Source organism: Chiloscyllium plagiosum, chromosome 5 (assembly GCF_004010195.1).
Source record: "Chiloscyllium plagiosum isolate BGI_BamShark_2017 chromosome 5, ASM401019v2, whole genome shotgun sequence".
Classification (NCBI taxonomy): domain Eukaryota; kingdom Metazoa; phylum Chordata; class Chondrichthyes; order Orectolobiformes; family Hemiscylliidae; genus Chiloscyllium; species Chiloscyllium plagiosum.
This window is the reverse complement of record NC_057714.1, coordinates 68300657-68315721: the sequence shown is the minus strand read 5'-3', so window position 1 is coordinate 68315721 and position 15065 is coordinate 68300657. Positions and strand designations below refer to the sequence as shown.

The window sequence follows — 15065 nt, the reverse complement described above, 5'->3', positions numbered from 1 at the left end:
AATTCAGCACCGCCTTCCTAACCTGCAATCTTCTTCCTGACCTCTCCGCCCCCCTCCCCCTCTGACCTATCACCCTCACCTTGACCTCTTTCCACCTATCGCATTTCTGATGCCCCTCCCCCAAGTCCCTCCTCCCTACCTTTTATCTCAGCCTGCTGGACAAACTTTCCTCATTCCTGAAGAAGGGCTTATGCCCGAAACGTCGATTCTCCTGTTCCCTGGATGCTGCCTGACCTGCTGCACTTTTCCAGCAACACATTTTCAGCTCTGATCTCCAGCATCTGCAGACCTCACTTTCTCCTTTTAAAGTTGAGAGTAAAACTCGGATTTTAAAAACTGACTTCATAAATGCATGTGTCAGCATGGTTTGAAGCTGACAGATTGAATATTATGTAAAGTTGCTTTAAGTCCAAAGTTTGTATGAAATGAGATAATGAATTTGGACAACACAAATATTAAAGTAAAATGACAGGTTTTTTGAATGTACTTATTTGCTACAAAGCTACAACTTGACACAGAGTGAAACAGAATAATAAATTAGAGTAATTATGCATTAATTATTGAATAATTTGAAGAGTAGTTCAAGTTCATTTTTGGTATAATATATAAACACAATGAAATTCAGCAATATTGCTAGTTTGAATTGCTAAAGCCATGTGTACCACATGTATCTATGAGATCCTCCTTTGATGAGACCCACTTCTTGATCTTAGTCCTAATAAATTGTTGATCATCCAACATTTCTTTTGTCCTCATCCTCATGTTTGTTGATGCCATAAACAGATCTCCCTCTTCAGATACTTTTGCTTTTAAATCTGCTATTATCACTCTCTCCACTTCAAGAAAAAGAATTGTTTACCTATTCCCATCCTTGAAAACAAACCCTATATCTCCAACTTCCCTTTTTTCTCCCAAGCTTTGAACATGATCTCTCCTTCCAGATATATATTCAGCTTTCTTGAAGCTCTCCAATTAGTTTTCTACTTCTGCCACAGCAATGAAAACATCTTAATGCAAGTCAGAAATGATATCCTCTTTGACTGTGATCATGTTGCAATATTGCTCCTGTTTTTGCTTCCTAGGTCTGATGAGTGTAAAATGAAACGGGTCAACTTTTTGCCTCATTTTAACAGTGATGAATGTTTTTGTCCTACCTTACTGTTGAGTACTTTTGGTTCTGGTTAAGTGACATAAGAAATTGCAATACTTTTAATTGTTAAATTAAGAAGTTGTATTTAATTTCTATTTGAAAAAAGGTAGTGTTATTAATATTTGATTATTCTTTATACAATGTTTAAACTTGTACATTAAAACATTCCCTTGTTAATGTTTCATTTACTTGTACAGAAATAGTTTAAAAAAGACCAATGAGAGACTGTTGAAAGTGTTGTCAGAAGTGGTTAAGACTACGGCAGCTGCAGAAGAAACCATAAGTAGGCATGTTTCCGCTTTTGTGGAGAGATCCATTAGGGGACAGCCTTCTTTGGGAACACCTTCATGGGATCAAGACACACAAGAATCTATTGAAGCACTGCAGTCTTTCAGATTACAGAACCTTGGAACTGTAGAAGGTATGTCAATGTTGATACTGATTATTATAATTATCTAATTTCATCAGATAAAAGTAACTGTTGATGGCTGATGTTGACGAATGTGAGGTATACTGTAATTGGAATTTAGATTAAAGAGCAAGTTTTTTTTGGTGTCTGACTTGGGGAATTTGCAACTGATGAATTCCAATGCATTGGTTGCTCTTGTCCTTCTTGATGGTAGAAGTCACTCGTTTGGAATGTGCTGTTGATGGTTGATGGTGAATAACTGCTTAACATCTTGTAAATGGCATACACTGCAGCCAGTGTACATTGACTGTGAAGGAAGTGACCGTTGACGGTGGTGGATTATGTACCAGTCAAGGAACCTGCTTTGTTCTGGATGGTGTCGAGCTTCTTGAAAGTTGTTAGAGCTGCATGCATCCAAGCAAGTAGAGAAAATTCTATGATAGTCTTGATCTGTGCCTTTGTGCACAGAGTTTTCTCCTGATTTTCATTGACCTGATTTTTTTTAAGGGTCCTTGATACCATGTTTTGTTGAATACTGCCTTCGTGTGAGGGACAGTCACTCCCCTCTGGACTTCCCACTCTGGGTCATGTTTGGACGAAGGGTATAATAAGGTCAGAAGCTTAGAAGTCGTGGTGGAACAAAAATGTTGCATCATTGAGCAGGTTATTCCTTTGCAGGTTCCATTTGATAGCAGGGTTGATGCCCCTTTCATCACTTTGATGACTGGCATTATGCTAACAGGGCAGTAATTGGTCATGTTGGATTCATCTTGCTTTTTGTGCATTGAATACACCTGTGTAAATTCCCAAAATGTCAGGTAGATACCAGTGTTATAGCTGTACTGGAGCAGTTTGTCCAGGTCACAGCTAGTTATGGAGGGATACTTCAGTACTCATGTACTGAATGTTATTAGGCCCCATAGTCTTTTTACAGTATCCAAATCTTCACTTGTCTCTTGAGATGTGATCTGAATTGGTTGAAGACTGTCAGCTGGGATGCTGGGGACCTTGATAGGAGATTGTGATGCATCATTCACTTGGCACTTCTAGCTGTAGATGAATGCAAATACTTCAGCCTTGTCTTTACACTGACATGGTGTTCTCTCACAGTATTGTGTCCTGCCCTGCAAACCGTGTTATGGGAGAGATATGATTGTACTATAGAGGGTACAGAGTTGATTTACCAGGATATTGCCAGGTGATAATTTTGCTACGAAGAGAGAGTATTAGCTGTTTTCAAATAGAATTGTTTTCTTTGGAGTAGAGGAGCTGAGCAGGGCCAGAATTGAGATGTATAAAATTAAAAGGGGCATAGTTTAGGCTAGTTGGAAAGAAACTTTTCCCCATGGTGGAGGGATCAATGACAGGGAGCATAGGAAAACAGGAGGTTTAGTTGGGATATGAGGAAATTGTTTCTCACCCACAGGATAATGGGAATCTGGAACTCACGTCCTGTAAGGGTGGTCGAAGCAGAAACCCTTGCGATGTACACTTGTAATGCCAAATGCTGCAAAATGTGATTAAAATAGTTGGTGGTTGTTTTTAATAGGTGCAGACTCAGTGGGTCAACAGGCCTTTTTTCTGTGCTGTCACCCCCTATGACTCATTAAGGATGAGGATATTTATGGAGCCTCCACACCTGAGAGTTGTTTAATGGTCTGCCACTATTCAGGACTGGTTGTGACAGGACTGCATAGCTTCAAACAGAACTGTTGGTTGTGAGATCATTTAGCTCTATCTGTTTCATATTGCTTCTAATGTTTGGGATGCAGGTCGTCCTGGATAGTTGTTTCACTCAGTTGACACCTTCATTTTATATATGCCTGGTGCTGAGAAGCATGCCCTCCTGCACTTTTCATCAAACCAGTGTTGATCTTCTGGTTTGATTGAGTTATACTGAGGCAAAAAGTTATAGATTGTGGTCAGGCACAATTCTGCTGCTGCTGATGGCCCACAGCACCATGTGGATGCCTAAGTTTGAGTTGCTAGGTCTGTTTAAAGTATGTTCAAAGCACTGTAAACATGCCATACTTGGAGAATTGTGTTAACATTGGCTAATACCTTCATTAATTCACTTACTGTTTTATACATTTGAGAGCTTTTAATTTCCTGACTATTAGTTTAAATTAGTGTCCTAGTTCAGTCTTGCAGGAAGTAATGATAACAAAGCACTGGAAAATTGAAACTAACATTGCATGAATAAAGAGACACCATTGAACTTTTCAGTTTTGATCATAACTGGTATTTACTTGCCTTTTCTTCATATCCCTGACCAAACAAATATCTGTCTAATTCAGTCATAAACATTGTAATTGACTCAGTCCATCCACATTCTTTAGGAGATGCAATTTCCACAAACCTTTGTACAAAGAAGGTGCGTCTTACTCCTGAATGATCCAACTGTAACGTTAAGCTTATGTTCCGCATATCCACTCGATCAAATCACTTTATTATTTTAAACATCTCTATTACATCATCTTGCAATTCTCTATGCTCAATGGAATACAACAGTATTGTGATTTGTCTTCCAAGCCCTTATATACATCTCTTAAATTTCCCCATTATTTTCTCCAAGACCATAATTCCTTCCTGATGTGCAGTGTTCCAAAAGTGATTGCAGTGCTGCAGATTGGGGTCTGATTCTATACAACCGAAGATCACTTTCTTTCTTGTGATTTTCAGTCCTATTTTAATAAAAAAAATAGCTTTTTAGTTTTGTACATGGGTATCTAAATTCTGTTTCTAGCTCCTAATTTCTCATCAGAAAATATTCACATTGATCTTTGTTGGATTTACAGGAGATAATTTTATACTTAGAGTAATAGAATCATACAGTATAGAAACATACCCTCTGGTCTAATGCGTTCATGTCGACCAAGTTTCCCAAAGTAAACTAGTCCCATTTGCCTGTGTTTGCTCCATATCCTTCTAAACGTTTTCTATTCATGTACCTATCCAAATGTCTTTTAAATATTGTAACTGTACCTGAATCTACCACTCCCTCTGGTGGTTCATTACTCAAATGAACTATCCTCTGTATGAAACAGTTGCCCCTAAGGTCCCTTTTAAATCTTTCTCCTCTCACCTTAAAATTATCCCCTCCAGTTTTGAACTTACTTATCGCAGGGAAAAGGCCTTTGCTATTCACCTTCTCTATACCCTTATGGTTTTACAAACCTCTATAATCTATTCTTCAACCTCCTCCACTCCAGTGAAAAAAGTCCCAGGCTCTCCTTACCACTCAAATCCTCAGGTCCTAGTAACATTCTTCTAAATCTTTTCTGTGTCCTCTCTAACTTAATAATATCTGTCCTATAGCAGGGTGACTAGAACTGTACATAATACTCCAGAAGTGGCCTTGCCAACATCCTGTCCAACCACAAAATAACATCCCAACTCCTATACTCAATGATCTAAGCAAGAAAGGCAATTATGCATCCTGTCTATCTGTGACACCACTTTCAAGGAGTTATGTACCTAACCTCTTAGATCCCTCTGTTCGACAACACTTCACAGGGCTATACCATTAACTGTATAATTCCTGTCCTTGTTTGATTAACCAAAATGCAACACCTCATATTTATTTAAATTAAGCTCCATTTGCCATTCCTCGGCCCATTGTCCCAATTGATCATGATTCCTTTGTAATCTTAGATACCCTTCTTCATTGTCTACTATACCACGAATTTTTGGTGTCATCCTTAAGCTTATTAACTATGCTTCCTGTATTCTCATCCAAATCATTTATATAAATGACAAACAATTCCCCTTGTAGAATTTGCATTCTGGTGGAGTTTTGCTCACTTTTGCATTTTTTGACAATGTTCTAGCTACCTACTTCCAGCCAGGCAATTTAACTATACCTATTAATTTAAATACGTGACTCAGAATTTCTTTAACTGTTATTAATACATATGGAAAGCTAAAGCCCATACAAATCATAACTCCTTGTTACATTCCATGAATCAAAAATATTCCTTTTTGTTATCACTCTGTCCCTGACTTCTCATTCAATTAGTGATTCATGTTGCGTGGTTAGCTTAAAGTCATGCTCATTCATTTTGTTTGTCTCTGGTACAAAGCCTCTTCAACTGCCTTTGAAATCAATTAAACAATAGTCAATGTAGAGTAATAGTTGTTTTTTCCCCAAAGACATTGTATATGTTTCTCTTCTTGTTATATAAAATAGTTGGTTCATCAATAAATAGGTTTAAAATCCTTGTAGGGAGACAATGAGGTCTGCAGCTGCTGGACATCAGAGTTGAGTGTGTGGTACTGGAAAAGCACTGCAGGTCAGGCAGCATCCGAGGAGCAGGAGAATCAACGTTTCTGGCGAAAGGCTCCAGCCCAAAATGTCTATTTACCTGTTTCTCGGATGCTGCTTGACCTGCTGTGCTTTTCCAGCAACACACTCTCTGCCTTACAAGGATTTTAAGTTATGTGGGAAGTACCAGTGAGTAAGACATGTTCCTTTCAAACAGCTGTCTTAGCATAGTAAACCCAAAGTTTTCTGTGCTGAATGATTATTTGATTGACTCACTCCACTGGTGTATCACTATTATATTTCTTGCATATTTTTTCCCAGAATTACTAAAATGTTTGTTTATCTCTTAACCTTCTAGACGTCTGAAAATTTAAGCCCAAAATGCCATAAGTTGTGTTTTTGTTTTCATTACCAAAGCTACTGTTCTATGTATTTTTAAGCAGGCTTAAAATGTGTTCTCTATGTAGTTTAATAAAATTCTTAAGTAATCTTAATTCAAAATGTTAGAAAGAACATTTATTTTTAGAAAGTTTTTGATGGCTAGTAGACAGCATACGTACTGATATTGTTACTGAAATGCCCCTAATTTTACAATCAGCAGTGAAATGACTGTTTGCAATTGATCCAGAAGGATCAGGTGCACAGATTTATAGTGATTTGTGGCATTGGATGTGGGGATGTGTTGTCTCCAGGTGCAAGGGTCCAAAAGCTGTGATGGCATTTGGATATGTAGCCAATCACTTCAAAGTGTTCTCTCAGACAGAGCACCATGAAATAAAATGTATTATCAATGACATTTTACAGAGTGAAATAAATGACTCATATGCATATTAAAAATGCATGAAATATCAAAAATGTTGCATAGAACCATAAAGTACAGAACAGGCTCTTTGGACAACTGAGTCTCTACCAACAAAAATACACCAGTACTTATACTAGGTCCTTAATCTTGCATGTTGTGACACTTCAAGTGTCCATCCCAAGTACTTTTTAAAGGCTGTGATGTTTCCCAGGCAGTCCATTTCACACCCCCACCACTCTCTAGGTCGAAAGTTTTTTTTTCAAATCATCTAAACCTCCTGTATTTCTCTTCAAAATTATAGCCCCATGTTATTGATTCCTCAACTAAGGGAAATGCTTCCTATCCAACATGTCTATGCCCCTCATAATCTAATATACCTCTATCAGGCCTCCCCTCAATCTGCTCCAAAGAAAACATCCAGAGCTTATTCAGTTTCTTTTCATAACTGAAATGCTTTATCCCAAACACTAGCCTGGTGAATTTCCTTTGCAACCCATCCAGTGCAATGACATTGTTCCTATAGTATGCTGACCGTAATTGCACCAGTACTTCAGCTGTGGCCGAATCAAATTTATGTATTGCTCCAACATAGCCTCCCTGCTCTTATAATCTATGCCACAACTGATAAAGGCAACCATCCCACATGCTGCCTTAATTACCCTATTAACCTGTCTTACCATCTTCAGGGATGTATTAGGTTTATAAAACAATTATTAAAATATGGAATTTTTGAAGCATAATGGAAAACTTTGACACTTTCTACAGAGCTAGAGGAGTTATTCAATAATAATTGTGAACTTAATGTGTCATTAAAAACCCAGGTACCCATCATTCACTAATGTGTAACTTCTTCAAAGATCATTACAGTGATATTAGTTGGGTAAAAGAGTAAAGTTAGCTCAGTAACCTCTAAATTGTATACGGATTTAGGGAATTCCTAAAGTGGGACTTTTTGAAGAGGTATAGAATCGCTGGCAGTAGACTTTGGATTTCCAAAAATTGCTGTCGATTTCAAAGAAGTAATGGCTGTGAATGCAGGCAATTTCAAAATATTTAATGATGCAAAATCTGGACCAGTATGTTTGAACTAAAGCTCTGAATGCTTTCATAACTATTATTGTGAAATGGTCTTGTGTTCAGTGAGCAAAGCGCGATTTATAGACTTTTTGTTTAATCCTCAGAAGAGCAGTTACATTCCTATCATGGACATGACACAGCAGGGGATGATAGTAGTATCTGGCCAGGAGGAATGGCTGGAGCTCCAGATGGAGGGCTGGAGCTGTCTCACCATTTCACAGAAAGCATTTTCAGCAGTGGAGAACTGGATCCTGAGACTGAAGAGCTTGTACTAAATGTGGGCGCTCGTCTGCAAGCTGCTTTGGAAAAGTTGCTGGAAGCTATCAGTGAAACTACCCATCAGGTAACATATTTTCTATATAAGTTTGAATTGAGGTTTGTTTTCCTAATTAACAACTTTCTACTCTCACCCACTTGCTCAGTCACCTACCTAGGGCTTCCATCATTTGGAAGGTGCATTTCATGGAATTTCATGGAATTGTACTAAAGTACCCCTCTATTTTCACCACAGCAAGGTTCCTCTAAAGGTTCACTCCAGCATCCTGTCCATTGAATTACACCATACTAAGGCCCAACGATCTTCAGTGATCACACCTCTCAACATTTTTTTTGAAATGAAGAGATGGGAACAGTAGCTTTGGAAAGGTCATCTGCATGCACATTCATCATCCTTGGCAGCAGTGGCTCAGTAATTAGCCTGCTGCCTCATAGTGCTGGGGACTCTGGTTCAATTCCAGCCTCAGGTGACTGTCTGTGTTCCCAGATTTGGATTTCTGCTGGGTGCTCTGGTTTCTTCCCACAGTACAAAGGTGTGCAGGTTAGGCGGATTGGCCATGATAAATTGTCTGTATTGTCCAGGGGCATGTAGGCTAGGTGGATTAGCCCTGGGGTTACGGAGATAGGGTATGGAGCTGGGTCTGGGTGGGATGCTGTTCGAAGGGCCTTTGCAGACGCAATGGGCTGAATGGCTTCTTCCTGTACTTTGATAGAAATTCTTTATCATTCTAACTTCCATCAAATGGAAACTTGTACATAAAGGAAAGGATACACTCGATACTGAGTATGCCTTTGAGAGTCAGACCAGATTTGGATGTCCTGTAACCAGCCTACTGGTCTGGGTTAAGATACCAGTGCATATGTTACAAAATTATGGTTGATTTTAGTTTCTTTGGTGTTTAACTGTCCCATCTATATTCTTTTGCACACGATCAAAGTTGATTATGATGCTGATTCATGTTAACTTGATTATACTTTGGAATTACTCTTCTGGGAATTGCACCAACAGTTTTTGCAATGTGGAGTACTTACCATAATTAAAAGTACTATCTAAATAGAGGTTGATTTGATTTTACTTTCATGTTGTCATCTGATAGTGGCAGCAATAAAACTTTTAAACCAATAACTACATTTGACACTAGATACGAAACATGACTTATATCAAGAGTTGAGTTGAGAGAATGATGCTTGTTGTTAACTTACTTATTTAACCTTGTACTGGAAGCAGAAATAAAACTAGCACTAAAATATATGATTGGAGAAGTCTGTAACATGTTAAAAGGTCTTAGCTTTTACGATGATCTATAAATAGGTAAAATTTACAAGGAGAGTATAAAATTTAGAGTCATACAAGTCTAAGGAAAAAGCTCTTTGGATTATTGAGTCTGTGCCAATCAATGACTGCAATAGTAGTCACCTAACTATTTGATATACATGTTAATAAAAAGAATGCATGAAGCTTCATGATCCGCATAATATACAAATCTGAGTGTTGGAAGCCCAGAAAGGTCAAGGGTGCACTGAATCTTGGTTTAATGACAACCATGTAACCACATTATAAAAACCCATTGATGTATTTTAGGGAAGCAAATCTTCCATTCTTACCTGGTATGGCCTACTTGGGATTCCAGGCCTATTTCATAGTGGTTGACTTTTAAATATCCTCTGGACAACAGCAGTGGGCAATAATGCTGACTAGTCAATGACACCCAAATCCCATGGACAAAGAAAAAAGTGATTACACTTCAAAAGGCACGTTATAGTACATTGGCTATAAAGCTTTTTTTGAGCCATCTAGTTGTCATGTTAAGTGCTGTAATAATGCAGATCTCTTTCTCAAGCATCAATGATTTTTATTTTATCCATTGATAGCATTGCCTTCAACTGCTGGAATCATAACGTCTGAAATTCTCTCTCCAAACTTCACTGCTGTCCAATCAGTGCTTCTCATTAAAAGTACTTAATATAAGCCTACCTGTTTAACCAAACCTTTGGGCATCTGCTCTAAATTTTCTTTAACTACAAAGAGAAAATGCTGGAAATATTCAGCAGGACTGGCATCATTTGTGCAATGAGAAACAGGTTGATGAACTTGCATCTCTATTTATTGGGGTGGCACAGTTGTTAGCACTGCTGCCTCACAGCGCCAGAGACCTGGGTTCAATTCCCGCCTCTGGCTACTGCCTGTGTGGAGTTTGTACATTCTCCCCGTGTCTGCGTGGGTTTCCTCCGGGTACTCCGGTTTCCTCCCACAGTCCAAAGATGTGCAGATTAGGTGAATTGGCCATGTTAAATTGCCCATAGTGTTAGGTGAAGGGGTAAATGTAGGGGAAGGGTCTAGGTGGGTTGCTTTTCGGAGGATCGGTGTGGACTTGGGCTGAAGGACCTGTTTCTACACTCTAAGTAATCTAATCTAATCTTATGGACTATAAATACAACTTGTTTGTAGTATAAGTAGTTACTTTATTTTGGGGACAAAACTTTAAATTAATCAAATTCTCGTGGTTGAATTGAATTGTACATATGTTTTATTACTTTATTGCTTGATTGACAATGAATTACTGAAGTTATGGAATTCGTTTTGGACAACGATTGCTTTTTATGCCACTAAAGGAAGGATTTTGAGAATATTGTTTACAAATTAGCTATTTTTTACTTGAGAAATGTTTTTGAGGTATTTGTGCTTCACAAATTTTAAAAAATTCTTCTGAGCATTAACATTTTAAGAGAACTTAAATAGAGCCTTTCACAAGCTTTTAAAACATTCAATTATGTTGTTTTGACAGCCTTTGAATTACGGTCACATATTCAAGGCGAAATATGGTTAGCCAATTTGCACAGAATAGTCTCAAATATCAATGAGATAAATGACTAGATAGTCTATGTAGTGATGTTAATTGAGGAATTAACATTGCCAACATACATGGAGAGCTTCCCACCTGTTGTTCAGATAGTATGACATGCAAAGACAGGCAACGCCTCGTCTTAGCATCTCAACTAAAAAACAATGCCTGTGACAGTGTAGCAGTTACTGAATGTTCAACTAAGATTATATGCTTATATCCTGGAATGAGGTTTAAAGTCACAACTTTCTAATTGTAATAATGCTGTAGCATCAAGCCAAGACTGATATCTAATTTTGGATATATAGCTGTGGAATGTATTTTTAAAAATATACATAGTTTTGTAAGCTTTCTGAAATTGAAATGCAAAGTTCTTGGCACCAGCAATTAGCACTTGCAGTGACGTGGATTTTGAATCCTGTTTTACTGGCTCTGTGTTGACTGACCTTTGTTTGCAGTCACACCTGCTAGGTTGCTTGGAGGTATGAACATTAGGCCACTCCCCTGCACTGCATGTAAAATCTAAATCCAGGAAGCAGTTATTGTATAATCGGGTTCAGGAAGCAGACTACAGCTCTTGTGCTCCTACGAAAACAACCATTTTTGAAGTGTGATCTCAACGTTCCATACGCTGTTTTATATGAAGACTGAAGTACGCAACAGGACAAACTCCAGTGATCTATTTAGCTACACTGAGGCAGATAATCATTGAATGAGTATAAGATGGATTTCTTTAGTTACACTGGCTTGGAGCAGATGTATTTTTTTTTAAATCAGCAGTGAACTTTATTGAAATGGCAACTGACTATGTAACTCATCATCCATGAGTTTCATAAACTGAAGCATGGATCTTAATTCCCTAAAGTGTTTTTGGAATTGACTAAAGCATTCTGTCATAAGCTAAACAAAAGTGATTTATTCACTTATTTTGCCAATTCTTTGCTATCTGTTCACTGCTTTCAACTTGTGATCATCTGTTGAATAGACCTTTGCTGAAGACTTGCAAAAAGTGTCAGCTGATTTGAAGTTGCATTGGGTTGGTGATGGTTTTGATAAGGCTTGAGCTCATTAGTAAAATAAGTTTTTACTGTAAATAAAAGCCCATGTATAAGATTTGGATTAAACACTTCTTGATATGGAGTCTATTCAGCAGAGATGTACTTCTGATACTTTAAACATTGCTTGGCCAGAAGGTGAAGAAGATGAAGTTTATGAAGTTGAATCACGTATCCCACTGCCACGGCCATTTACTTTTTCAACACATTTAACGGAACTAAATTCAATAGTGGTCCACATTACGATAGGTCATTATAGTGATGTGGATGGACACTTGCTAAGAGTAGTTTCACAGATTTCTTTGCCTACCCCTCCATACACAGTAAGTATTAAGACTATTTTAATTTTGTTCCTTTATATTTTAAAGTACAAGTAAAATGGGTTAAAATTGTCAGTGTTACTGTTTTAATCAAACTGAAGTAATTTTTAAAAAAATATTGGAGTAATATTTTGTGGAACTAGTTGACTCCACAAAGTTGTTCAATTAAGAAATGTCTGAATTTATATTAATAGCTCAATATAGAGTTAAAGTTGAATTACACTAGAGTTATATAAAACAATAGTTCAACCACAGCTGTGATGGTGTGTACAGTTCTGGTCTCTGCATTACACTATACGGTATGACAAGATTTGCAAAGATGTTGCAGACTGAAGAATTTTAACAATACTCATAGAATCCCTACAGTGCAGAAAAAGGCCGTTCAGCCCGTTCACACCAACCCTCCAAAGAGCATCGCACCCAGACACCCCACAATATTCCTATAACTCTGCATTCCCCGTGGCTAACCCACCTAGCCTGCACATCCCTAGACACTGCAGACAATTTATCTTGGCCAGTCCATCTAATCTGCACATCTTTGGAGTGTGGGGGGAAGCAACCAGGCAAACGCATGCAGACACAGAGAGAATGTGCAAACTCCACAGAGGCTGGATTCAAGCAGAGGTGCTGTGAGGCAGTAGTGCTAACCACTGAGCCATCATGCCACCTGTCCATTGCAATCTATGAGGATAGATTGTAATGGGCAGAGTTGGTATTCTTTGGATTGGAGGAGACAGATTTTATTGAGGTACATAAAACTATGAGGAACATAGAGTATACATGAAAGATTTATTTTCCAAAAAGAAATCCATGGGTGGTGACCAAAGCTCTCGAGGTCACTGCCTGAAAGGGCGCTAGAGACACAAATCCTTATTGCATTTAGAATAAATGCATTTAAGATAAGGATATATGCTTGAAGTGCCGTGGCCGAGAGGGAAAGTTATCAAGAACTGGAAATTGAGATTGGGTTGACAAGCTGTTTTCTAGGTGGCATAGATGCAACAGGTTAGATGACCAATTCTGTTCTGTAATTTTGCTATTTTTCCAAAATAATTTATTCATAAAGCATCTACTCTCATTGCTGTTTTTAAATTATTTATGGCAGCATAAAAGTTTGTTTTTAGATTACATTACAGTGTGGAAACAGGCCCTTCGGCCCAACAAGTCCACACCGACCCGCCGAAGCGAAACCCACCCATACCCCTACATTTACCCCTTACCTAACACTACAGGCAATTTAGCATGGCCAATTCACCTGACCCTGCACATCTTTTGGACTGTGGGAGGAAACCGGAGCACCCGGAGGAAACCCACGCAGACACTGGGAGAACGAAGTGGGCGGCACAGTGGCACAGTGGTTAGCACTACTGCCTCACAGCGCCAGAGACCTGGGTTCAATTCCTGCCTCAGGCGACTGACTGTGTGGAGTTTGCACATTCTCCCCGTGTCTGCGTGGGTTACCTCCGGGTGCTCCGGTTTCCTCCCACAGTCCAAAAATGTGCAGGTTAGGTGAATTGACTATGCTAAATTGCCCGTAGTGTAAGGGGCAGGGATAAAATGTAGGGGAATGGGTCTGGGTGGGTTTTGCGTCGGTGTAGACATGTTGGGCCGAAGGGCCTGTTCCCACTCTGTAAGTATTCTAATCTAAAGTTGTATAAAAATAGAAAAGCTGAAAAGTTGATAATTAAAATTTACAACTTTTGGTTAGTTTGCAAACTTAGTTTGCTATTACAAAGCTTTATATTGAAATATCTTATTTATCACTTCAGCTTTGTCATATGTGGGCCATTTACAAAGTACAGATTAAGCAATGTTCATGCGTTTAGTTCCTTGCTTACTATAAACATTGCAGAATATAACAGTATAATTTGAATTTGAAACTCCTCTTGTTAAATTACCTATTAAAACTAATTATGTGGTGAATACTTTAAGTGCAGTCATGTTTTTGTAATGCACAGGTTGCTAGAGAATTGAAGATTTAAGTAGAATTTATGAGCTGTTTTAAATTCACCTGAAGTTTCATTTATTAGTGTACACCGTTGAACATTACAGAGGGACATCATTTGGCTCATCTTGCCTGTGTTGAGTTTGTAAGAGACGTTGCTGGAAGAAATTTTTAGCTGCTAAGAATGTGTATTTTCATGTTTTGAAATATTGTGTATTTGTTGGTGAGTTTAATTATATAATATGCATCAACGTACTATGATAATCTCATATGACAAGAGAAACAAAATGATTTTTTTATATAGGGTAGCTTTGCATTTGTAATCAAAGATCTGAAGTGCCTGTAGGTTCTGAGTTACAGACATTGTTTTGATTCCCATCTTATTCTGCGATGACCACCATATAGAGATTTACAATTCTTCTGGGATGCAGTGTTCAAAATAACTAATGATTCACAAGTATTGAGAAACGTCTCATAGGGAATATCGTTTGTGCAAAGCTGTGAGAAATCTTTTGCATATAAGATTCTAGTTTACTGAAGAGTTTACTGGAGGGGTTTGAAGTGGCAATTTCATTGAAATGTAGAAGATGCTGAAAGGGTTTGACATGTTTAGACACTGAGATTGTTTCTCCAGGCTGAGGAATCTAGGGCTGAAAATGTGTTGCTGGAAAAGAGCAGCAGGTCAGGGTAGCATCCAAGGAGCAGGAGAATCGACGTTTCGGGCATGAGCCCTCTTCAGGAATGAGGAAGGTATGCCAAGTAGGCTAAGATAAAAGGTAGGGAGGAGGGACTTGGGGGAGGGGTGTTGGAAATGCGAAGGTGGAAGGAGGTTAAGGTAAGGGTGATAAGGTGAGGGTGTTAGGCCGGAGTGGGGGTGGGGCGGGGGCGGAGAGGTCAGGAAGAAGATTGCAGGTTAGGAAGGTG

General features: G+C 38.5%; 1 protein-coding gene across 8 annotated transcripts in view; it reads left to right on the top strand.

Moving 5' to 3' along the window:
* The window catches only part of akap9 (A kinase (PRKA) anchor protein 9), a 261473-nt gene that overhangs the window by 135920 nt on the left and 110488 nt on the right, over positions 1 to 15065 (top strand). For 7 of the 8 annotated variants that reach the window (XM_043690268.1, XM_043690267.1, XM_043690269.1 and 4 more), the window contains 2 exons: positions 1348 to 1571; positions 7807 to 8045. In XM_043690268.1, coding sequence (XP_043546203.1) covers positions 1348 to 1571; positions 7807 to 8045 — 463 coding nt within the window. The remainder of the gene's footprint in view (positions 1 to 1347; positions 1572 to 7806; positions 8046 to 15065) is intronic. The other variant, XM_043690265.1, reaches the window with a different exon arrangement.